This window comes from Nuphar pumila, chromosome 5 (genome assembly GCF_984573655.1).
Source record: "Nuphar pumila chromosome 5, dmNupPumi1.hap1.1, whole genome shotgun sequence".
NCBI classification, from domain to species: Eukaryota; Viridiplantae; Streptophyta; class Magnoliopsida; order Nymphaeales; family Nymphaeaceae; genus Nuphar; species Nuphar pumila.
The window spans coordinates 120,510,530-120,535,002 of NC_143253.1; the positions used below are offsets into that span (position 1 = coordinate 120,510,530).

Here is a 24,473-nt window from a genome sequence, read left to right on the forward strand (position 1 = left end):
TCTAATTCTTATTTTGTTGTGGTAAATGCATATTTAAGAAACAAAACATATTCTCGGTTTCAAATATGAGTTTGAATGTGAATTTGATTTTGTTAGAACCATTCGATTACATATGATTTACAGGTGCTAGAAATGCGTGAGTACTAGTATGGTATGAATATTAGTGTAGGTATGTAAGGATTAAAAAAGTTTGAGGTACATTTTAACTTAAAATGCCTATTAATATTACTTAAAAATTGTTGATCAAGCTTGTAATAAGCAATGATACTGTTTTTGAAAGAATAGGGGGGGGGGGTAAATTTCTAAAATTTTATATGATAATATAAAAGCAATACTGGCAATGACATTAGATTGCACTCATTTTTTACACCATTCCATGTTTTGGCCATGATTAGAGAAATATGACAAACATGGCTTATTCACTACTCAATATATCATAAATTTGGCCACTTGATTTTTTTCTTAACAGTTTTATCCTTTTGTTGCCTAAAAAAGTTAGACATTTTGGTGAAACCACTTGTCTAAATTATCGTCTTAAAAAATTAAGCACCATATAAATGTCACCTGAAAAAATGAAGCGCCACATAAGTTGCCGCTTAGAAAAATCAGAAAAGTTAGACGCCTTGGTCAAATCACTTGTCTAAGTTGACGCATGAAAAAAGTAGGCACCATGTAAGTGTTGCATAAAAAAAAATCAGGGTTCATATAAGTTCGAATCAGGCGTCATGTAAGTTGTCTCCTAAAAAAATCAGATGCCATGTTTTCGATCAAGTAAAAGTAGAAAACTGTTTTTTTTTAAAGAATTATAAAAAAGGAGAAAACTGTTAAGAAAACAATAAAATGACTATATTGTTATGGTATTTGTAATAAAAAATAGTGTCATCTTAAAAAAAGGTATTTATGAACTAAAATAGCTAGACATGCATATCTAATCAATCTATTATACATAGAAATATTGATAAAAATAAATTTGATATTGTAGTAGGGACGATTTTCTGCTAGAGACTATTTATGGTTTCCAATGGGTTTCGAACCCATATTTGCCATTGGTACTTTTATGCACGATATGTTAGAGTATGCCGTGTGCCAATACAATGGGAGTAAATTAGGTCATATCGTATATAATCGATAAATGGTGAGTTAGATCAATTTCTTTTATATATCTCACCTGGAAACCGTGCATCTCACTAGGAAATTGTGTGAACCGCACATCTCCATCAAGTGAGATGTGCTGCAGCGATTGAATACAACTAAAGAATCAGTTTTATACAACAAGATTTGATCTGCTCTCCCAATTATTTAGTTATACTAGTATGGGATCTGCGTCCAAACCATATTCATATCCCAATTATTGCTAGACCGCATTCCTTGCTACAAACATAGCCATATAACCGAACAGGCTCAACTCCAAAATGACCAAAATACCAAGAAATTTTGATGGTGGATATGCGTTTCCCCGATTGACACAAAATTGAGAGAGACTACTTTTATGGGAAAACGAAGTTTTCTTTGGCAATTTATTTATGGGTTATATTAATGGTGAGGTGAAGTTCCTTTTTCCTCATTTTTTGTGAAGTGCAAAACGTCACCACACCACACCCTCCTTATTCCTTTCACTATAATACATTACAATACCCAACTCATCCCTCTCGCTCGCTCTCTCTCTCTCTCTCTCTCTCTTGTGGGCATCATAATTTTTTTGAATTTCCATTCACAATAGGTGGAAGTAAAAAGGGGAAAAAGAATAAGAAAAGTAAGTAAACAAGGTGGGGGAGGAGGGTGTTTTGAGAGGATGAGAACACCCACGTTTCGTTTTGTTCCCTCCCAGATCTTATTAATCCTCAACTCCGCTCGGGTCCCTTCTAATCCACGCAATCGGTAGGAACTTTCGATCCCAATTGTCATTGAATTTCGATGCGATTTCTCTTTTGTTTGGTGGGTTTTCATCTTCTTCGATCGGTTTGATCTTCATCTCTGACGCTGTTTCTCGGGTAAAAACTGTGCGTATTCAGTTTCTGATCTGAAGAGCGGCCTGGTTTATGGGAGGATCCAAGATTCCTTGATTGGATTGAAAGGAAACCAATTTGGTCTCGATCTACGATTCTGATTTGGGTTTTCTCCGTCGAGGTGAGATTGTGCCCCTTTTGTTTTTCATTTATTTTCCAATTTGGTTTGTTTAATTTTGAGTCAGGATCGGTTGTTTCATGTAATGGAATGTTTGATTTAGCAAATTATATTCATGTCGATAAGTTTATGGCCTTCTGAAATCCTGATTGTTATAATCTGAGCGAGAATGGATCCTTTCTGATCTCAAGAAACGAAACGCATGTCATTTGGATCGATTTGACGATTTATTCGGTTTATTGGACGATGGTTGTAGCATCGTCCCAATTCTCATTCGAATTTATATGTGTTTGTGTTTTGGTGTCCATGGTTGAAATTTTATTTGATGATCAATGGAATTGTTCACGTCCTGTGCTTTGATTCAATTGTTTTCGAGCCCTCTGTCGAATTTTCTCGTGAATGTGGTTGAGAAATGCAGATAATGGAATCAGATCTACCAAAATTGTTTATCGGTGGGATTTCGTGGGAGACGACGGAAGATCGTCTCAAGGAGTACTTCAAGACTTATGGTGAAGTCGTAGAGGCTGTCATCATGAAAGATCGGACAACTGGGCGAGCTCGTGGATTCGGCTTTGTAGTGTTTGCAGACCCAGCTTCTGCAGACAGAGTTGTTCTAGAAAAGCACATGATCGATGGTCGAACGGTATGTCGCCCTGAATCTAATATTCTATTCATGTGATGTAATGTTTTGGCGGAATTTAATGTCTTAGCTTGTCTGAGCCTGCTCATAATTGAATCATACGGTTCCTTGTTTGAACTTCTCTTCTTGTTGTGCAATGCATTTACATAAACACTTCTAGCATCATTCTTTAACATATTGAGGGTTGTAAGGGTTCTTAAAACAAAAAATAACTCTCAGGTTGAAGCAAAGAAGGCAGTTCCTAGAGATGATCAACATATCCTTAATCGAAACCTTGGTAATATTCATGGATCAGCAAGTCCTGCACGAACCAAGAAAGTTTTTGTAGGTGGTTTAGCTTCTACAGTTACAGAAAGTGATTTTAAGAAGTATTTTGATCAGTTCGGGACGATTACAGATGTTGTTGTAATGTATGATCACAATACACAGCGGCCTAGAGGATTTGGATTTATAACCTATGATTCAGAGGATGCTGTTGACAGGGTCCTGCTGAAAACGTTTCATGAACTGAATGGTAAGATGGTGGAGGTCAAGAGGGCTGTACCAAAGGAATTGTCCCCTGGGCCAAGTAGATCCCCCCTCAGGGGTTTTGGTTATGGTCTAAACAGAGTCAGCAATTTCCTTAATGGCTATTCTCAGGGGTACAATGGAAACTCAATTGGTGGATATCAGATGAGGATGGATGGAAGGTTTAGTCCAGTTCCAGTCTCTCGAACTGGATACTCTACATTTGGCCAACCAAATTATGGACTTGGTGCAAACTTTGGGCCTTCTCTAAGTTCAAGCTTCAGTGGGAGCACTTATGGTGGTGGGTTAAACTATGGTAGAGGCTTCAGTTCTTATTATAATGGGAATTCAAGTAGATATAGCACCCCGATCGGGTATAGTGGAAGTAACAGGACAGCTGGGACGTTTTTTAATACACCTGGTCGGAATGTTTGGAGCAATGGTGACCTTAACTATCCCACCAACTCTGCTAGCTCAGGAGATTATGCAATTTCTGCAAGTGGGGGCTTTGGAACTAGTGGATCAACTTGGGGATCATCTCTCTCTGTTGGCATTCAAGGTGTAGGAAGCGGTGCTGGTTATGCAAGTGGGATGCTTGGTTATGGAAACTCTGAGAATAGTTATGGGTTGGGAGGAAACAGTTATTCTGGTCGGAGTGGTGGAACTAGCATCTCTCAGGCTTCCCTTAGTGCAACCAATGGTGGTTATGATGGATCTTACTTGGATCTATATGGTAGCAGCTCCGTTTATGGTGACCCAACTTGGAGATCTGGAGCTTCTGAAACAGATGGGTCAGGTTCCTTTAGTTACGGTCTTGGTAATTCAGCTAGAGATGTCACAACAAAAGCTTCTGGGAGTTACATGGGAGGATATAATGTTACTGACAGACAATCAAATAGAGGTACTTGCTGACTATTCAAAAAGTTTATTCTAGTTTTGCTATTTTTGTGAGCCATATATGTGGGAAAATTGCTCTTAGGAACCAATTTCAAAGGAAAAGAATCTAACTCATTTGAAAAAGCAAGAAGTTTTGATGGATTTTGCGAACCATTTTCATGGGAACCCTGACCCAGGTTTGAAACAAACTTGGACATGTCTCTTTATCATACCAACAAGGAATTTTCCTGCTGTATTTTCCATACAAAACATGTCCTTAAGGAAAATCCTTTTTTTCAATTTTCTTTTGTAGTGGTTGAATATTGCTTTGATCATGTTACAAGAAAGCTCATCTGCAATCTCTAGCATTTATAGAGGTTTCATATTTTTCCTTTTCCTTTCTGAAAAGAAATTCATGTTCTTTTTCTTTTTTATCTTCGCTTATGGTTATTGGATTTAGACATTATGCAAGGTGCTCACATATTTTTTTCCTAATTTACTTTTATGTTTGTTCTTCAGAACTTTGTCATGAACTTTGCCTATAATTTTGTAACTTGGATATCATCTTATTTCTTTTCTTCATTCTCATCATTTTTATAGGAGTTGCAGCATGATAGGGCTCTTTCTGTTCTTGTCAGATCTCAGTAGGTGATGAGGACTCAAGGCCACATTTGCCCCAGTTATTGTTATGCAGGTCTAATTCGGATTTCTATTTTTTCAAATTCAAATTCAAAGAAAATGACAAAAGATATCCCTTACAAGGTTTGTGATTTTGGGTGTAATTTTCTAGATTGAGTTTAGGACTTTAGGTTTCCCCTATTGGATTTGAGTGAGATGTAAAATCAGTTTGCGGGATATATTCAGAAGAGTATTCCAATTTGTAGTGTGCATCTTCAGTGATGCACAGGATAGGCAATTCTTTCTGATGTATTTTCTGGCTAAGATTCGTCGGTTCCTGTTGTGTTTGTTTTCTGTTTTAGTTTCAGATATACCAGAATTCTGGTTGGTTACTAGTATGGGTCCTTTGGAGAAAGCATTGGGATCCTAGAGGGATTTGATATTTGTCAGTGAGAAACCTCTTTCATGAATACTTCATTATGAGTCTTGGATGTAGTCTCTCATAAGAACTCTTTTTCAATAATAATGAGTTTCAGGATTTGACTTTTCTTCTCTCTTTTTGTCAGATGTACTCTAGTTCAAAGAGTTACTTTGCATATAATTACCAGAAACATATACTGCAACTGCAAGTGCACAAATAGATAATAAAAGATATCATGGATACGGATATGACAAAATGCATAACAGAAAGGAAATTGGTGAGAAATTTCAAAAAAATGGCTGAAACTATCCATGGTTAAGATGGCTCTTTGAGTTCCTTGTTTGTATGTCTCTGCCCTTGTGTAGATAACTCATCTAATCCTGTCAAAGGAATATGTAAAAAAGACTCCCTGTAGGTATAGGAAATTCAAATTCTGAATACTTTTCAGTGCCTTGGGAGTTTAACAACAAGCATTAAGATGACTAGATTTTTCTTGATCAATGGATGTGTATAAACTATAAAGGGTTCACACCATTGCAATTGGCAATAACTTTATTGCCTTAAAATAACTTTTATGCCTTCTTTAAGCTACCTTGCTCCTTTTGTTGGACCATCATCTAAAACTAAGTAAAGAATCGCTATCCTCTTCCCCTCTTGTGTTTGGAATTTGGAACATTAGCTTATATACTCTTCAATCCAAGAAACATTTTGCAGATGAATGAAAAAGTTGCATACCATGTGCTCTGTCTTTGCTTCTTAGCAGCATGATAATTGATATCGCACTGAACCCTGACATGCTTATATATATGTTCTGAGATTATGGTCAAATGAGCATTGTTCTGACATGGCTTCGATGAGTTTGTGTTGTGAATTGTCTGATCTTGTAAATTTAGTTCTCTTTATTTATTATACGCATGAAGGCCAGCACAATGATCAAGGAGCAAATAAGGTTATATGGTTAGAAAAGGCCGTTGAACACATTTCTCATGTCAGTAGTTTTTCCTTAGTCAATCATTTTAAAATTCACATCGTGTCTCATGATACCTCTAGTCCATGCAACATGATATGCCCCTCGAACAGAAATGGGGTATATCACATCATACTAAACCATACATTCATGCAATTTAATCTCTAAATAATGCTACTGATTACAAAAAATTGACTTAAGACAACATGAAAAACTTCAATAGCCTTTTCTGCCTTATTTTTACCTTAATCATTATGCTCGCCTTATTCGATGCGCGATTATCATGTCTATAACATTTGTACATGCATCTCTAACGTGGGTGGGGGGTGAGGTGATATGTGATACTATTGATAATACCATGCTATCTATCAAAAAGTCATAGTTGTAGGTGTTTTTTGGCTCATTCTGACCCTGTACTTTTGTTTATGATTGTTTATTCGAAAAAACCTGCTTTGTCTTTCCTAATATAAAATATATATTCCTAATATAAAAAAGCTTCTCGTGAGAAGCTTTGCTTGTTTCTCACTCCTAGTGCAAACCTGTCATGGGGATGTCCTCTATTCCAATTTGGTTAACTTTGGCAAGAGAATCTTTCCTGTAAGAGCAGATCAATTCTTCAGTTAATCAAGGCTGAAGCTGCTAGTGGCTAACATAAGGTTATAATGTCAGATCAGGTAACATTGGAAGCCCATTTACGCCCATTTGTCCAATGCCTACTTTGCTTTTTCTTGACCTGGAATCAGATAGATAAAGGCAATATTTTTGCCAGTTTCTGAAGATAAAGGTGAAAGTTAATGGTCATTTTCGCTATGGTTGTGATTTGGGCCGTAATATTCTGTGGTTCTATGCTGAATCTAGGGTTTCTTCCTTTGGTGTGCTTAAAATTAAAGTCCAGATTGCAGGATATATACGTAAGAATGATCTTATTTGTAGTTTACATCCTCAATAGTTCACAATTCCTTTTGATGTATTTCCTGGCTGAGATGCCAATTCCTGTTTTGTTTCTTTACTGCTTTATCTTGGAGTTACAGTTACGGCATTTTTGGTTGGTTAACTAGTGTGGTTGCTAGTGGAATATCCCTCTCATTCTAGAGGAATTTAGAATTTATTCTTTCGAAAACTTCAACAATGATTGTTGGATTTAGCGTCTCACCAGAACTTGTATTTTTAGACAATAGTCAATGTTGAGAATACTTTATTATTTTATATATTTTTCGGTTGCTCTATTTTTCTCGTTCCCAGTTACCTTTCTGAATATTGCAGAATAGGCATAAACAAGAAATGCTAATCGGTGCAATAATTTCATTATATCTATCATTTTCTTCTTAATGAGACCTTTTTCCTAACTCCAAAACATGATGAAATTTATCATGCTTAAAGACCCCTAAGGTTCAATCTTCATGTTCACTAGAGTTAACCTTATTACTTGATTGTGTTTTCACCACAAGGCGGTCTGGTTTCTTGCTATCTGAAAATGCGTTTATCTACTCTCCTGCAACCCCCCATAAACATTGCAATCTAAGATGGCAACACAAGCTAGTAGAGAAACTGCTATTTCTGGAGCATGTATTAGTAACTCACTAAACCTGACTATAATCATCCATTACCTGTTTATTGTTACCTAAATTCTTAATAGATGCATTGAAGTGTTAGCAGAGAAAATAATGCTACAACCAGCAGCATCAGCTATTTAGGACACTGGATCTATCTTGTTTATGTTCCTGCAGCTTTTAACTTACCAACCAATATGCGTATCTGGAAAGGCTACCAAGAATCCATTCTTAGAGGTGTCAATGGGTCAGGTATGACCCATTCCCGACCCATACCAGATCCCATAGGATCTGGGTTTAGTGATAAGTTGGTCTGATTAAGAATCTGTGCCAGACCCATAGGGTCCAATTAGTATTAGGAGAACGGCTAATGAAATTTCATGCCAAACCCAGGTCCCAAATTTTGAATGTAACACTGGATCTGGTTTATGTAATCCTTATACAAGCCAGGTAATGGTCTTCTGTATGATAGGTCTGGTTAGACTGCGGTCGAACCCCGTGCCAGCACCTCAGAGTCAGATCCAGGTCTGCTAAAGGCCCAACCCATTGACACTCCTAATTCATAATATAGAACTTAGAAATTTATTTAACTTAGTGAAGGACTGCCCTTCAGATATGTATCATGCTCTTTTGAAGAACAGAGACTATCATTGAAATGGAAGTTATGGAAGTAGAACAGAGTTACATACAAAAAACGATCCTCCCATATTCATCGTTATAGTTTTGGAGTATGCACCATGTAATCAAAGCATTCCCCCATCAATTCCTTTCTTGAGGGAACCAGGCCAAGCCAGTCACCGTTTTGGGTCTCTCTCTCTCTCCAAAGGTTGCATCTAAGATGCTATGGATCTTAGGTCTTAGGATTGGAGATCCTAGGATCTTAGGTCTTTTATATATTTATTATTTATTACATATATTTTATAGATTATCAAGCTTAAAAAAGGCCTAAAAAATATGTATTTTTTAAAGAAAATGAGTCAGCTTGTGATCGGCTCGTCAAGCTCAACTTGTAACAAGATCGGGCTCGGCCCAGCTTGAGCTGGGGTGTACCCTTAATGAGCGGAGTCCGAACAGCCCAAGCTCAGCTCGTTTACGAGTCGTCAGTCTGAAACTCAGGGGGTGTACATCCCTTGCTATGCTACCCAAAGTGGGCAAGGGGACCTAGGTTTTTTATGCCAATGAGTAAATGACCTTGCCAGCACTCTCCCCAAATATCTAAAAAATGCATATACAAACAATAACTTGGGCAGTTTTGATATAATTTGCTCTAAACCTTTAGAAAGCAAAATAGCAGCTATATTGATTTTGAGACAGGATCAGGTGCCATCACATGGCACACTTGGATTGTGCTTCTGCACCTGGCTGCCCTCCATCTGCCTTTGGGCCCTACAACTGAGGGACTGTCAGCCAAACATGGAGGACAGCCAGGTGCACAAGCACACTCAAAGTCTGCCATGTGATGGCACCTGATCCTTTTTCATTGATTTTCCCTTTAGTTGTCAGTGTACTCCCCTACACGCCCCCAAAACTGAGAGCAAATCAGGTGCGATCACATTGCACACTTTAGTGTGTCGCTGCACCGGATCTGCTTTCCATCTTGAGCCCCACAGCTGATAGGCTGTACCCTAGAGATAAAGGCAAACTCAAAAGTGTGCAATATGATTGCACCTTATCAGCTCTCCCCCAAATCAACTCCTAAATGTGAAGAAAACGGCTAACATTCCTGGCCTCTTGTTTACCGTCAAAACCATAAAGGCCCAATTGCCTATAGAATTTAAAAATTTGACATCAATGCCAAAAAATAATTTCAAAAATTGGACAAAATAGTAGAATAGGATAAACAGAACATGTTTTATTTGTTTTGTAACAACTGTACTTGGTTCAACTCAACTAAGAAATTATATTTTTTTGTTATAAAAATTTTAAATGTAGAAAGCCCTAATTAAATCAAACCCTAATTTAATTCTTAATTCGAAAAGCCTTAATTAAAAACCGTAAATAAAAAAAGCTCTAATTCGAAACCTTAAATTGAAAAGCCTTAATTCAGAACTCTAAATTGGAAAACCCTAATTCAAACTCTACCCGCATAGGGGTGAGAGAGAGAGAGAGTCAGGGTATAAACCCCCTCCACCCAACCTTTTTTTTAAAATGAGTGGGAACATTGTTCCCGTTCCAGGGGGTGCAACTGTGTTTCACCATTCTTCGGACGCGGCAAAGGTGTGAATGCTCCCTAAGGGATCCTGATTGACAATGAGAGCAGATCAGGTCCAAGAACATTGGACATCCAATGCTCCTTAGATGTTGTTCATCATGAATATATGGGACACCCAAAACCTATCCAAAAGAATGGTTTTTACCTAACTAGGCCCCACAAGCTTTCTAGATGAAAGCCATCAATTGTTGAGAAATGGATGGTTTAAATTCGTCCAAAATAAAGAGCATATGACAGGAGTTAATGCCATGATGACGATGATGCTGATATGCATTTTTACCTTTTTAATTTTCATACTGTATTTTTTTGTAGATAGTCAATATGACATTAGAGTTCTGTCGTGGTTATGATAGCTAAGAAAGAAAAAAACTACTCTCATGTTGTGTCCTCTTGTAGTTTATTTCTAAAGAAAAACACCACAAAAAATGAGAGAGCTGGTTCAGTGTTTCTGCCCAACTAGAGGGAGCCTCATAGTGGCTGCCTCCTATAAAAAACGCCTCCCTATTAAAGAGGGGGGCCAGAGTGTACTGCCCTATATTAAAAGGGCCAACACTCAAGAGTGCTGGGCCTTGAACACACAACCATGCCTCCAAAAAATGGTGTGTTATGCGCCCTCTCAAGCATGTCAATGTGACCTTTTTTAGATGACAAAAGAAATGTATCAACTTTTGAATTGATGAAAGCAAAATAGCAGCGATATTGATTTTCCCTTTAGTTGCCAGTGCACTTAAGCTCCTACCATTTGCTGTTAGGTCCACAGATGACAGGCTGTATCCCGAAGATGGGGATGCTCAGTTGCAGCAGCACACTAAAAGCACTCAATCACATTATACACGATTCTTTTTCTCATGATTTTACTACTCACTTTTTGTAAAATTCCTTGAGTTGGCAGATCAGATGCAATCACATTGCACATTTTAAGTGTGCCGCTGCACCTGGCTGCCCTCCATCTGCTGTCAAGCCCCCACAACTAACAGGCTATATCAGCCAAAGATAGAAGACGAACCCATGCAGCTGCACACTCAAAGTGTACAATGCGATTGCACTTGATCTGCCCATCTTGCTTACTAGCTAGATCTCCCTGTTACATTAACACTAAGGACACAGGTTCACACTCTAATGTTCAAACCGACGTATAGGAATCCTCAGCCTTCCCTGGACAGTTGATTGGGGAGGACAGACATGTTATTTGACAAAATACAATTTTTTGTGTTTTGAAATCACCACTGTCCGTCGCTTCAATCACCACTGTTCATTGTAAAATAATGACATCAGCACTTTTGGTAGACCCCACTGCCTGAACAATGAATAGTGGTGATTGAATTGATGAACAATGGTGATTTCAAAACACAAAAAATTTGTGTTTTGTCAAATTACTTGATCCGTCCTCTCAATCGGGCCTGCGGTGGGCATATGTCCTGTGACATACGGACACAAAAGAAAGAAGAGAATGAAAGAGCTCATGATAATGAGCTTTACCACCAATACTTTAAAAAATACACTTTCAAAACAATCGTTTTACAAAAAAAATACTAAAAATATACATCACATTACCAACAAATATCACTTGCTATTGACAGTGGAAAAATAAAAAACAAATATCAATTGCTACAGCTTACCACCAGCAACACCATCTTCTTCATCAACTACCAATGAAGTATTAGCCTCTCTCCTTGTACTCATGGCACCTAGAGAACCCAACAAAAATTATGAAATTCACAAAACCCAAAACAGCAAGAGTGGTGTAAAAGCAGTCCAGCCTCCCCTTGTTCAAGTCATTCTTCAGCCACCTTCCATGTGTAACCCTATCCACAGTAGACACCAAAAGGCTACTGACATAGTACCCCATAGACAAAGAAGTCTGGGACAGCCCAAGGCTCATTGATTTCATCCCATCTGGGGCTTCCTTGATGAAGAACTCAAGCTGGCCCACATACACAAAGGCCTCACCTGCACCCACAAGAAAATACTGTGGGACCAACCAGAAAGCACTGACATCTTCATTCTTTACTGCATGGTCCCTCCTCATCTCATTGAGAGCTGCAGTTGCCATTGCCAAGATGCTCAAGAACAGGCCCAGGCCTATTCTTTGCAGGCTGGTCACTCCCTCCACATTCTTGTTGTCTCTTGTCATGTACCTGCTTCCAAGGGGCACCAAAACCTTTTCATTGAGTGAAGTGAAGAGGAGGATGGTGGAGAAGAGAAAGAAGGCCATTGAGGCTGGGGGGATGACAAAGGTTCTTATTCTTCTGTCCATGATGATGGATTGGTGCACTGAGAAGGTTGACATCTGTGAGTAGACAGTCCAGAAGAGGATGCATGTGGACCATATGGGAAGGAGCTTGAATGCCATCTTCACTTCCTCTACCTCACTCACACTTGATGATAAATTGCTGTTGACAGGGGGAGAAATTGCTGCCTTGTCTAACCATCTTGTTAAACAAAAGCAGTACAAAATTTGTTCTTTAGCTGAGTTCATATTGTTTAAAGCTACGTAGAAAAGCAGAACTCAAAATGGGATATATGAAAATTGCCATACATAGAATTGCAAAGATTCTCATAGAAATCCTACCGTTCTGGACACGTACTACAAGGACCAGCTGGGGTTCTGTTCTTCGTTGTTCAAAAGATAGGAACACATTTTGTAACCCTATGAAACGCTTTCTTACCTGAGAAAGTGGGCGATAGTTTCTCAAGTGGGAAAGTGTTTCATATCTTTGTGAGCATGCAATTAATTTTCTCATGGCAAAATAACCCAAATGGAGTACACATAAATTTTCACAAGAGAAAATTTGCCATAATTTTCATATAAGAAAATTTGCTTATGAAAGGTTTTTCCTTCGAGTAAACAAATCCCATCGAATATCATTAGGGGTTGCAGACTTCTTTTTCAACTGCAAACATGCCCTAATGTGCTTCATTACAGCATTGTTTAATTTGAACTTTGTAATCTGTTTTATCAGTACTTAGTAAAAAAATATGCTCTGGGTCAAATTGATTTAACAGTCAAAAGCTTGTCTTTTCAAGTTTAATGTGATGCGTGAGCCATTGATGTTTTACCTTTCGAAAGACACATCTGAACATTAAAACATCCATCTCAATATACGTTTTCAGGCGAATAAACTATGACAATCGCATGTATATATTTAGATTAAACAAAAAAACACCCAACTTTTGTAGGGCCCTAAGGAATGCATCTCTCTCTCTCTCTCATCATCCAGTGCCCCAAACCAAAAACTAACCATGATTTTCTCTGTTGTAATGAATCCAATGCTGATTTAAAATTCAGGAAATCAATGAACACGGTCAAATATCAGAAACACATGTTAGCCAAATGCTAAGAATAGCAGGGCACATACCGAAGCTTCTGCGTGTAGGGGAACTTAGAGCTGTGGTAGTCATATAACAGTGAGGCATCCGCAGGGAGAGGAAGCCTTCTGTTTTTCCACCCCACAAGCACTACTCTGAATACAACTGTAAGGGGACTCCCTGTTGGTCTCTTCAACCTGTAACGAGGGGCTCCTGCTAGCAGCAGCACTATGGCCACGACCATCGTTGCCGCCAAGATTCCATAGCCCCACTGTCTGCCCACAAAGTCCTCAATGTAGATCAGCACCGTCACAGAGAAAAGAGAGCCGAGGCTCACGCAGAGGTAGAAGCGATTGAAGAAGAAATCCATGTCCTTCTCTTTAGGATCCTTCTCGTCGAACTGATCGGAACCGCAGGACGAAACGTTCGATTTTATGCCGCCTGCACCTAACGCAACCGTGTATAGCGCAACGTATAACAGTGCTAATTGCGATCCTTTGGCCTCGATGCAATTGTTGTTGGTTTCGTTGTTGCAGGGAGGTGGCCTCATGCTTTTCAGAGTTGTTGCGATTATCAATAAAACGTCTCCCTAGTGATCATTGTTAGAGCATAATCTGGCATTAGTATTTGTGACCATCAAGGCATCTTGAAAATGATTCATATTTCAAGAGTTATGGATGCAGTTACAGCAAAGATATTCTAATATGTATTCACTAGGATGCTTGAAAAAAATGGTATGATCTGATTCAGTTTATCTTACCAATGTGATGATGAGGGCACAAATGAAGACATTGAGGAACCGGCCCAGCCTTGCATCTGCTAAGAAACCAACCACAAGGGCGAGAAGGTTGAGCGTGCCCATGAAGTTTGTGTTCATCATTGCACAGATTTGGACGCAGAGATGATGTGTAGAACCTTTATCAGATAAGTGACCAGATTCAAGGTTATCCCCATGATGATGATGATGTTGCTTGCGAGTGCGGGTGTTCGACATTCTCCTCAGTCGGTCAATGTTCATGATGAGCCCAAGCCTAAGGTCGACAGAGAGAAGGACCTTATACCACGTAAAGGTAGGCTAATAGCTATGAATCTCTCATCATTTTCATGGTAGCCTACCCCTTATATAATAAGGGAAAGAAGCAGTAAATATGGTCTCTCTACATTCGTAACTTTCACCCACTAGCACTTTATTATGTTGCCCACTAATGATGTCAAACCAAGTCACCCAATGGGTTAGACCCAAATCCGTTATGTCAAACATTCTCTCACTTGACCCATTGACACAAAAAGTATACTAAATTGAGGTTTATACCATTATCTCGATTTAATTTTTTATGTGAGTTTGCATGTTACCCTTTATTACAAGAATGAATCATATGAGTCATGGAGATGAACACTCCTTTATGAAATATCGTATTTTCATATACTACACTATAATTCACCTTCAGTGCTTTAGCATGTTGAAATTATCTTTATGAATAGGTTGGTCTCCTACCTATTCTATTGGTAATTTAATATTATTATTCTCTCTAACTCATGTGAGAAATTCTTTATGCAAAATCAATAATATACAAAGTCATAGATAATCAAATTCATATACACAAATGTGATCTCATAATGTATTGTCATACATCAGAAGGAATAAAAAAGACTCATCCACTTTATATGTTAGGAATACAATCCTAGTGCTAGCCCTTTAGTAAGAAGATCCGTAGTTATTTCCTTTGTCCCAATTGTATAAATACATATCAGATGATTCTAAGTCTTTTCTTTACCAACAAAGTATTTTAACTCTATGCGTCAACACGAGGTTGAGCTCTTGTTGTTATTTGAAAAAGACATGGCTGCTTCATTATCACAAAAAATCTTTAATGGTCTCAATAGAGTCCACTATACCAAGATCTATAATGAAGTTTATTATTCAAATGACCTATGACGAAGTCTCGTATAAAGTAATAAATTCTGCCTCTATAGTATGAGCAGCAGTGGTAGAATGCTTTCCACTTCTTAATGAGACAACACTACCCGCTAGTAGGAAAATGTATCTAGTACTGGATTTTCTACTGTCAATACACCCTCCTAAGTCCGCATCAGAGTATCCAAAGACCTCTAGGTGGTCAGCTTTTCTATAGGTCAACATATAGTCTTTCATTCTTTGTAAATAGCGCATGACCTTCTTCGCTGTCTTTCAGTGCACAATGCTTGGATTTGACTGATATCTACCAAGCATTTTCACAACAAACGCTATATCAGGTCGAGTGCAGATTTACGTGTACTGCAAACTCCCAACTGCCGAAGCATATGGGACAACTGCCATCTGAGCCTTCACAATATCATCCTTAGGATAGTCTTTTAAGTTCAATTTATCCCCTTTCACTATAGGTGTTGAATTAGAAGAACAATTCTTTATCCCATATCTTTTAAGAACCTTAAGGATATAGGATTTCCGAGAGAGGCCAATGACACCCTTAGTTCTGTCATGATAGATCTCGACTCCAAGAACATATGTGGCCTCACCTATGTCCTTCATATCAAAATGAAAAGAAAAAAAATATTTTGTTTCATGTAATAGACTCAAAACATTAGTTGCAAGAAGAATATCAACACATAAAACCAAAATTATGAACTTACTCCCACTAGTCTTTATGTAAATGCACTGATCAACAATGTTTTCAGTGAATCCAAAGTTTATAATTACCGGATTGAACTTTTGATACCACTAGCGAAAGGCCTGTTTAATTCCATAAATTAACTTCGTCAATTTGCAAACTAAATTATTCGAGTCATCTATACTGAAACCAGGAGGTTATTGCATGTATACCTCCTCGTTCAGATCCTCATTTAGGAAGACAGGTTTCACATCCATCCAATGTAGCGCTAAATCAAAATGAGCTACAAGTGACATGATTATTCTCAACGATTTCTTAGTTGAGACTGAAGAAAAAGTCTCATTATAATTAATGCCCTCAATCTGTGTGAAACCTTTTGTAACAAGCCTAGCCTTGTACCTCTCCACATGACCTTTAGAGTCTGTTTTGGTTTTATAAACCCATTTACAACCAACAAGTCTAACTCCATCAGGTCGAGGTACAAGATCCCACACTTGGTTCTTTGCCATAGAGTCAAGATCTTCTTTCATGGCATTGATCCAATGTGTTGATCTTTCACTTTCAATGGCTTTTACAAATGTGAAGGGATCTTCATCAATGTCTATGAAATCATTTGACTCTTGTAAATACATCACATAGTCTGGTTGGATAACGAATTTTTTGATTCTCATGGACCTCCATACAGGTGGTTCAAAATGAACTTCTGTATCCTGTTGTTGTTGTATATCCTCATCAACAACTTGCTCTATTTGGGATTGATGTTCATTGCTCGAACTTTCCCTGACATTATCCAAAGAGACAATAATGGGAAAAACCGAACCTTTATGCTTCGCAGGTATGGAACCTGAATCCTATGATTCCTCAAAATTAATATTTTGAGACACATCTATCCCAACAGAACCATTTTTCAGGAATCTTGCTTTATCTTTTTTCACTATCTGTGGTGTATGAGATGAACAATAAAACCTAAAGCCCTTTGACCTTTTTGGATAACCAATAAAAAATCCACTAGTCGTCCTAGGATCAAAGACTTTTATATGTGGGTTATATAATTTAGCTTCTACCGAACATCCTCATATGCATATATATGACAAAGAAGGTTTTCTATCCATCCATAACTCATAAGGAGTCTTCTAAACAACCTTAGTAAGAACCTTATTCAAAAGTGGAGTTGGATTCGAAGATTCAGAATTTAAAAGCGGAGTTGGATCCCAATCCAACTCTCCAAACTCGATCCAGGCATCGCTACCCAAGGCGATTCACACGCTTGCAGAACATTCCTTGTCCTAGTGGATCGACCATTTAGCTGATGCTCGTCGTGCTCTTTCTTTAGATGTTTTGATTCCATTGCGTTTTTATGAAATCGTATTTTGGATATTTTATCAGCAATATTTATTTCATGTAATTTTTTTTAGGAGTCGAATTCTACGGATCCGGATAGTTTTGGTGCCCTATAGGATATTTTTGTGGTACTAGAGGGTGTATGGGGAACGCGAGTAGTTTTTGATTTTTTCGCATTTGCATTTTTCTAATGCGTTTTGTGCAGGATCCAATTCACTGCATGTTTTGGATCTGGATCAAGATTCGTTTCCAAATGGGGTTCCTAGTTGGTGCCATTTTGGACTGGACCATCTTGGACCTCATTCAAAATCCAGTATTGACTAGTCCAAGTCAAATATGGTTGTTGGTCCCTTAAAAGCTTTAGCCAAAAATAGTCCAGTCAAAATCCTTTTTTTTAGAGCATGGCTTGGGAAGACCATTTGCCTCTTTAATGTGGCTCTTCCTCATGCTCCATAGCCATTATGAGTGGAGGTCAACCAAGGGAGAGTGGGATGCTTCTTTATTGCAAAATTTTGACTGTGTGGCTGGTGCTAGAGAAGAGACTATCTTTGTGTGAAAGAAATCGATTTTCATTGGTGCATGGAAGGTGATCTTTGAGAAGATCGACCATGTTGTGGCTGTGCAAGCTGTGGTTCGTGGTTGCTGATCTTCAAAGAGGGTGTTCACCCCACTGTTTGTGGTTCTCCAATTGACGTTGCTGCTTCCCAGCAACTCTCCATTATTATCATCTTCTAAATACATAGCCAGTTTCATTTTCTGATTCTCTATTGACATTTCCTACATTTTTTTATTCTTTTTCTCTTGAATAATACTGTTTCAAAAAAAAATTTGCAAACAACTATTGGTTGATTATTAATAGAATGAATGATTGACATAGGTTTGTTATCAAGTGATTTTTTTGTTTGCAAAATATCCAGTTTAGATTACTATTGCATAGCTCGGTTTCTTGTCAAAACCCGGATTCTCGAATCCCAAGTTGTCAGAAATGACTCCAAAAAAATAATCGTATCGGCATCGATACTAATCCGTTTCTAGCGTTCTTTAGCTTCTTAGAAATCTAAAATGATTATCTACAACTTTGTAGTTGAGGTTATTTTGTGAATTGACCGTTTGAGTTTTAAAAATTGTTGTTAAAGTCTCAGACTGACAGGAATCCACTGTCACTTGTTTGTTTCAGAACACTCCTAGTGGTGTTCGGTATCTTTCAATTATCTGAAAATTCCATGCATGAAAATTTGTTTTGTTTGATTCTATGGAAAGCTAGAACCTAGATCTAAATTTTTCATGCTTTAGGTTTTAATTGAATCTTCGTTTAAGTGCCTCAAAAATATTAATCTCTCTACTGCTATCGAATATTTGAAGTTTTAATTCCTTTGATAATATCTCATACCATTTCCAGAATTCAAAAATTTGTAGAGCCTTGTAGAAAACTCAAAAAATTCTGAATTTTAGTTCGTTGGAAAGGTCTAGATCTGACCTACATTTTTTCAGCTGGTGATTTTCACAAACTTTATAATCTGATAGGTCAAAAATCTATTTGAACAGACTATCTGTGGAGTCTGAAAGTCTGTCATAGAGTTGTCTGTCCGTCCCAGTCTTGAGTTCGTGGAATGGACACCGCTGATTCAAATCTAGTGATTTCAATTTTGTTGGAAAGGTGTGAAAATCATACATAAGTTCTCTTTGGACTGCCTTTGTCGAAACAGAGTGCACGGGTCCTAAAAATCCTATTTTCCTAAGTCCTATTCGGATTCATTTTCGTGAAAAGCTTCCGCGCGTTTCAAGATCCATTTGAATCTTGGATCGTGGATCGTGGATCAATATTCACCAAGTCCATATCAACAACCTTTATAAGAACCTTATTCAAAATATGCACTACTGTCCTAAGAGCTTCACCCCACAAGGTCAAATGAAGGTTTGAGTGATTCAACATCACTCAAACCACTTTTTTAAGTGTATGATTTATTCTTTCAGCTACATCATTCTAGTAAGCACTACCAGGCATGATATACTGAGGTATAATGCCTTTCGCTTTTAGAAAGTGCGCTAATGGCTCTTCCTTTTGCCTCATTTTAGTGAAACCACCATAATATTTGCCACCTCTATCAGACCTGAGAACCTTAATAACTTCACCGGTTTGTTTTTCTACTTCTTTTTTGAAGTCCTTAAAAACCTAAAAGACTTCTGATTTTTCAAATAATAAGTAGAAATACATATACTGTGAGTAATCTATAAAGGTAACAAAATACTTTTCACCCATATAACACAATAAAAAAGGGCCGCAAACAACCGTATGCACTATCTTCAACTTTCCATTGTTGCGTTTGACATCTTTCTTATACGTGTTAGACTGCTTAACTTTTATGCAGTCAATACATGGCTCTATATTTGTGAAATCAAGGGATCCAAGGATTCCCTTTTTCATGAGTCTTTGTATTCTTTCTTTCGAGATATGTTCTAACCTTCGATGCCAAAGCATATAGGATTGATCATCCTTTAGGCCACGTTTATTGCCAATCATTGTGTTCTCAATGGAGTGAGATTCCCGAATTTAGAATTTAGTTCTTAATCGATACAAACCATCACACATATATGCAGAACTTATATTCATTAAATTTTTTATAATAATAAGCTTAGAATTTTCAAATTTAAATATAAAGCCAAACTTATCAAGTTTTGAAATTGAAATCAGGTTCCGACTATAGGATACAAATAGAATGTATTGACCAAATCCAATATGAATCCTGACTCCAACACAATTTTGCAGGTCTCAACGTTCTTAACATGCAAACACATCCTATTTCTTGAAAAGATGCTTCTTTCATGCTCTGTTGGTTCCCTCTTGTTCAGAAATGCCTGCAAAGAGTTGACAATGTGTACTGTGGCACAAGAATCAATCTACCAGCTATGCAGTGAAACACAAATTAAATTGCACTCATGAGAAATAAATGACTCATTACCTTTATTTTCAAGCCACTTCTTATACTTCAAACAGTCTACCTTCTTATGCCCCTTCTTCATGTAGAAAAAATACTTTATAGAAGAGCCTCCTGACAGAGATTTAGCTTTCACCTGAGAGTTTGAACTCTTCCCAGTGGCTTTCTACTGATTCTTCTTCTTGAAGGAGCTTTTGTTTGGTCTCGACCTTTGTTTATTCTTATCAAAGGCCATATGTGCACTTGGCACCCTCTCACTTTTCAATCTCTCATATTCTTTAACACACTTGGCCAAGAGGTCATCAAAAAACCACTCATCATTATGTGTGTTGTAGGAGATTTTGAAAGGTCCATACTCACTAGGTAATGAGGTTAAGATTAGATGGACCAAGAAGGAGTCAGAGATGACGAACTTCATGTCATTCAGTTGAGTCACAATATTCCTCATTTCTAAAATATTTTGTCGGATGTGACTGTCGCTAGTATATTTTATAGATACTAATTTGGACATGAGTGTACTGACCCTTGCCTTATTAGAAGTGACGAATTAAGCCTCAATGGCTCCCAAAAATTCTTTCATTGTTCTGCAGTGAAGAATGGCACATCGAATATTCTTAGCCACTCGAGATTGCAAAAGCAACATGCTAAGTCTGTTCGAGGGCTCCCACTTCTCAGAGGCAACCTTCTGATCAATTGTACTATGCTCTGTAAGAGCGGGAGGTTCGTCAATTCTAAGGGCAAGATCTAAATTCATATAGCCCAAAATGAATAACATGATTTCTTTTCAATCAAAAAAATTTGATCCGTCTAAAAGGAGGATATTAATATAACCGTCGATAAGGAAGGAACTTGATACAATAAGGAACATAAACAAAAAAACATTACTATTATTGCTCAGACGAGACTCATATTGAAAAGGTAAAAGTGAGACTCTTTATTTTTACTTTTTCTGAGATAAGCACAATTGAGCCATTATCGTTTCACTTTTGTAGAAACGATAATACTCACATTTGCTCTGTCTCTTCAATTTTTAAGGAATTAACTTCAATTGGTAAAACTAACAGATTATGTAATTAGAGGCAATTTAATATTGTACATTTAGGTACAAACATACTTCATGGGCTGGAATACACATCTACTATAATACCTTATGTGAATTTGGAACACAACAACCTACCTTTGGGTAGAATCATTGTTTTATAAACACACACACAATCATAATAACGAATTTTAATACTGTCTAAAGAATATACAATCAACACAATTCAGATCACTTTGGTAATTACATGAATTGGTCAATCAAGATCTTTTACCGAAAACATATTCGTATTATGAAGTATGCCCATGCACACATTTTAATGCATGTATATTCTTGACAAAATATACTTCATATCATCAAAATACAAGTTCATGCTTTAACTTATATGCATAAACTAATTTTGATGATAAAATGTTATGAATTTAGTCATAATTCATGCTTAAAAGCATCATGCATAACTTAACCAACATAAAACACACAAATTAATATGCATAAGTCATACTTTCTATACAACAAACACTTTATAAAGCATGAAAAATAACAAAATCAAGCTTATATGGGTAAAACCTGGGGTCCACAAGTTGGAACTGGTTTGAAAACACCCTGAACCGGTCTAAAACGGCCCCAAACTGGTCATCAAAGGGTCCGAACCGGTTTTAAACCTTATAAATCAGTGCCAAGTATGAACAAAAGTTCATAAAACTCTATAACTGTATGCTAAAATCCTTGTATCTTTATATATTTATGAAAAGATGGTCTTAGCATCTCGAAACCAGTAAAAAATGGCTTCAAAACGGTCTAAAAAAGGCCCGCATAAATCCTTGATCCGGTTCAAGTTCAAATAGTGTTTAGACCCTGTTATGGATCCAATCCGGTCCAATCATGATCCAGACCCTACTGAAGCATGGGTCTGACCCGGTTCAATTTGAACCTGGGTCAGACCCGGTCTGAACTAGACCCGGTCTGAACTAGACCCGAGTCTGACCCAATCTGATCTGAACCTGGGTCTGACCTAGTCCGATCTGAACCCAGGTTGGACCCAGTCCGAACTTAACCTGGTATCAAGATGGGTCTGGGTCCGATCCAATTGAATCGACAGACCCGATTCACCCATAATGGGTTTAGATCGGGCCTGTCACCGAGTCAAAATGCTAGACTTGAACCAATTTCCACCTTTAAAATAGAAACCCAAGGGGTTTTGTTATGGTTTCTGAGAAACCAAATATGTTTCTCTGCCTACGTCACCCCACGATGACCCACATCATCATATAGTGACCGACGCCAGTGCCCAGCCGACGACAGTCAACTATCCTCAGTGATGCACCTCTAGCACGTAACCCAATGTTGGTGTTTTCTGCAATATCAATCATAGAAGCATACCTGAATATGCCATGGCGTGCAAGTGCGGGTGTTCGACGTTCTCCTCAACTGATCAACGCCCACGATGAGCCTAGGCCTAAGGTCGACGATGAGCAGAACCCTGTACCACGTAAACCTTATATGATATATGGGGTAGGCTAATAGCTATGAATCTCTCATCATTTTCATGCCAGCCTACCCCCTTATATAATGGGGGGAAGAAGTAGTTACGTGAATGTGGTAGGTAACTCCCACTCACTAATACCCTATTATGTGGCCCACTAATGGTGTCAAACCGGGTCACCCAATGGGTTGGACCCAAATCCATTATGTTCAACAGATGACACTCTCAGAAAGTTCGACCGCTGTAAATGTGGTTAGCATGATATTATAAAATGAAACGTTTGCTTCAGATCAATACCATAAATTTTTTTGTTAGAAAGATTAACACCATAAAAAGATTTAACACCATAATTGAGTTTGACGCTATATCAAGTATGAGACCTACAAAGATCCATCCTTCTGTTCAAGATTTGTCAGCAGGATTTCCTCAAATATCAAAGACCTCATCAACGTTCTTGGCTTTGTCCTAGGTGTCTAGTCTTATTATCTGTTAATGAAGAGAAAAATGTAAAGACAATCCCTTAAACTTATTCTTCTTTGTATCAATTTTGAGTTTGATTGTACAACGTTGTAGAGATGATGCAACCGGGATGAAAGTTTTCTTACCATTGTGCTCGAGCTATTCCACTTCTGTAGAGGAAAAGACATGCAAATTTTTTTTTGTGTGCAGAGAGAGAGAGAGGTATCTACAGGTTTGTATCTTATATGAAGTGTGTTGATTCATAATAACAGTATGTCACCCTATTAGTTAAAAAGATAGGGCTCCAATTTGTCGATGACCGATTCTCTTCTAGTCTGAATTTTTTAAATAATATGCACACACTTCGATATATATATATATATATATATATATATATATATATATATATATATATATATATATATATATATATATATATATATCCAAAATGGAGGCCGCACAATATCAACACACTTCGATACTTTGATCAGGTTTCTACTTTTAACGACCATGGATAAGGACGAGCTCGAGGGACGTTACCTTTAGCATAGATGCTTGAGAACTAATGAGGTTGTTGGCAATGAATAATGATGCTTGAGAATCGACAAGGCTGTTGTCAAACCTCGCTCTCCAGAAAATTTGTGAAGGAAAATATCTGATTAGGAAAGGAATGTCTTCTTTTTTTTTAAACTAGGACTGGTAAACAATTTGATTGACCTGTGTTTAACGTGTAAGTTTGGCTCTTTCTTGTGGTGAGACCAACTTAAGCTGACTTGTTTATAAAAAAATACATTTTTTACAACTAGAAGTGATAGTTGTTGGGTAAACCAGGGACCTGTGCACAACAAGAGGAAATGTGGAGAGCGTACCTGAGGCAACCATCGAAGAACAAGATCGATGGCGGTGGCACTGGTGGCTGGAATAGGGTGAGCTTCGCTCCTCAGCTGGACTGCAGCCCTCCAATGAGCGCAGGCTCCTTCAACAGTCGGTGAGTAGGATCCCTCTTCCCTCTTTTACTGAAAAACTGAGCGAAGGTATTTTTCTTTCCTTAACCCTTCTATGCATTTTTCCCTTATACGGGTTTCTCATTGACACCCGTTTATATAGCAGCAGAAGGGAAACAATTAGCATAATTGTTCCCTCTCTGAATTTCCTTATGTTTATCTGAAGGGACACTATAAGAGGAAAGTTACCATATGTGGGTTACTGCCACTATGTGTGGCTTATCCCAATATTCTCCCACTTGTTTTGACGATAAACCCGTAAACTTTATGGGAATGAATTGATTAATAGATTGGCCTTTACAAATCTATTCTACAGATCCTTAGTTAAATCTCTAATCCTTATGAGATTAACAACAACCATAATGAGAATCAATAAAC

The 24,473-nt window shown here is 37.8% G+C and overlaps 2 protein-coding genes across 3 annotated transcripts; one reads left to right on the forward strand and one right to left on the reverse strand.

The window, feature by feature from the left end:
- Window positions 1-1,670: 1,670 nt before the first annotated feature.
- On the forward strand, window positions 1,671-5,317 carry LOC149838404 (heterogeneous nuclear ribonucleoprotein 1-like). Of its 2 annotated transcripts, XM_090006556.1 has the most exons (5): window positions 1,671-1,878; window positions 2,013-2,127; window positions 2,543-2,767; window positions 2,984-4,172; window positions 4,748-5,317. In XM_090006556.1, the coding sequence occupies exons 3-5, from the start codon at window positions 2,546-2,548 to the stop codon at window positions 4,759-4,761; spliced, it is 1,425 nt and encodes a 474-aa protein (XP_089862682.1). In that variant the 5' UTR covers window positions 1,671-1,878; window positions 2,013-2,127; window positions 2,543-2,545; the 3' UTR covers window positions 4,762-5,317. The 2 variants fall into 2 exon arrangements, with proteins under 2 accessions (XP_089862682.1, XP_089862681.1); XM_090006555.1 differs by having other exon boundaries at window positions 1,671-2,127.
- A 6,258-nt stretch (window positions 5,318-11,575) lies between these two features.
- On the reverse strand, window positions 11,576-23,085 carry LOC149838405 (protein NRT1/ PTR FAMILY 6.4-like). The gene is given in 5 exon segments (XM_090008246.1): window positions 11,576-12,347; window positions 13,275-13,813; window positions 13,985-14,107; window positions 14,110-14,194; window positions 22,994-23,085. Coding segments are annotated over 4 exon segments (1,503 nt in total). The 5' UTR covers window positions 14,179-14,194; window positions 22,994-23,085.
- Between the last annotated feature and the right edge of the window lie 1,388 nt (window positions 23,086-24,473).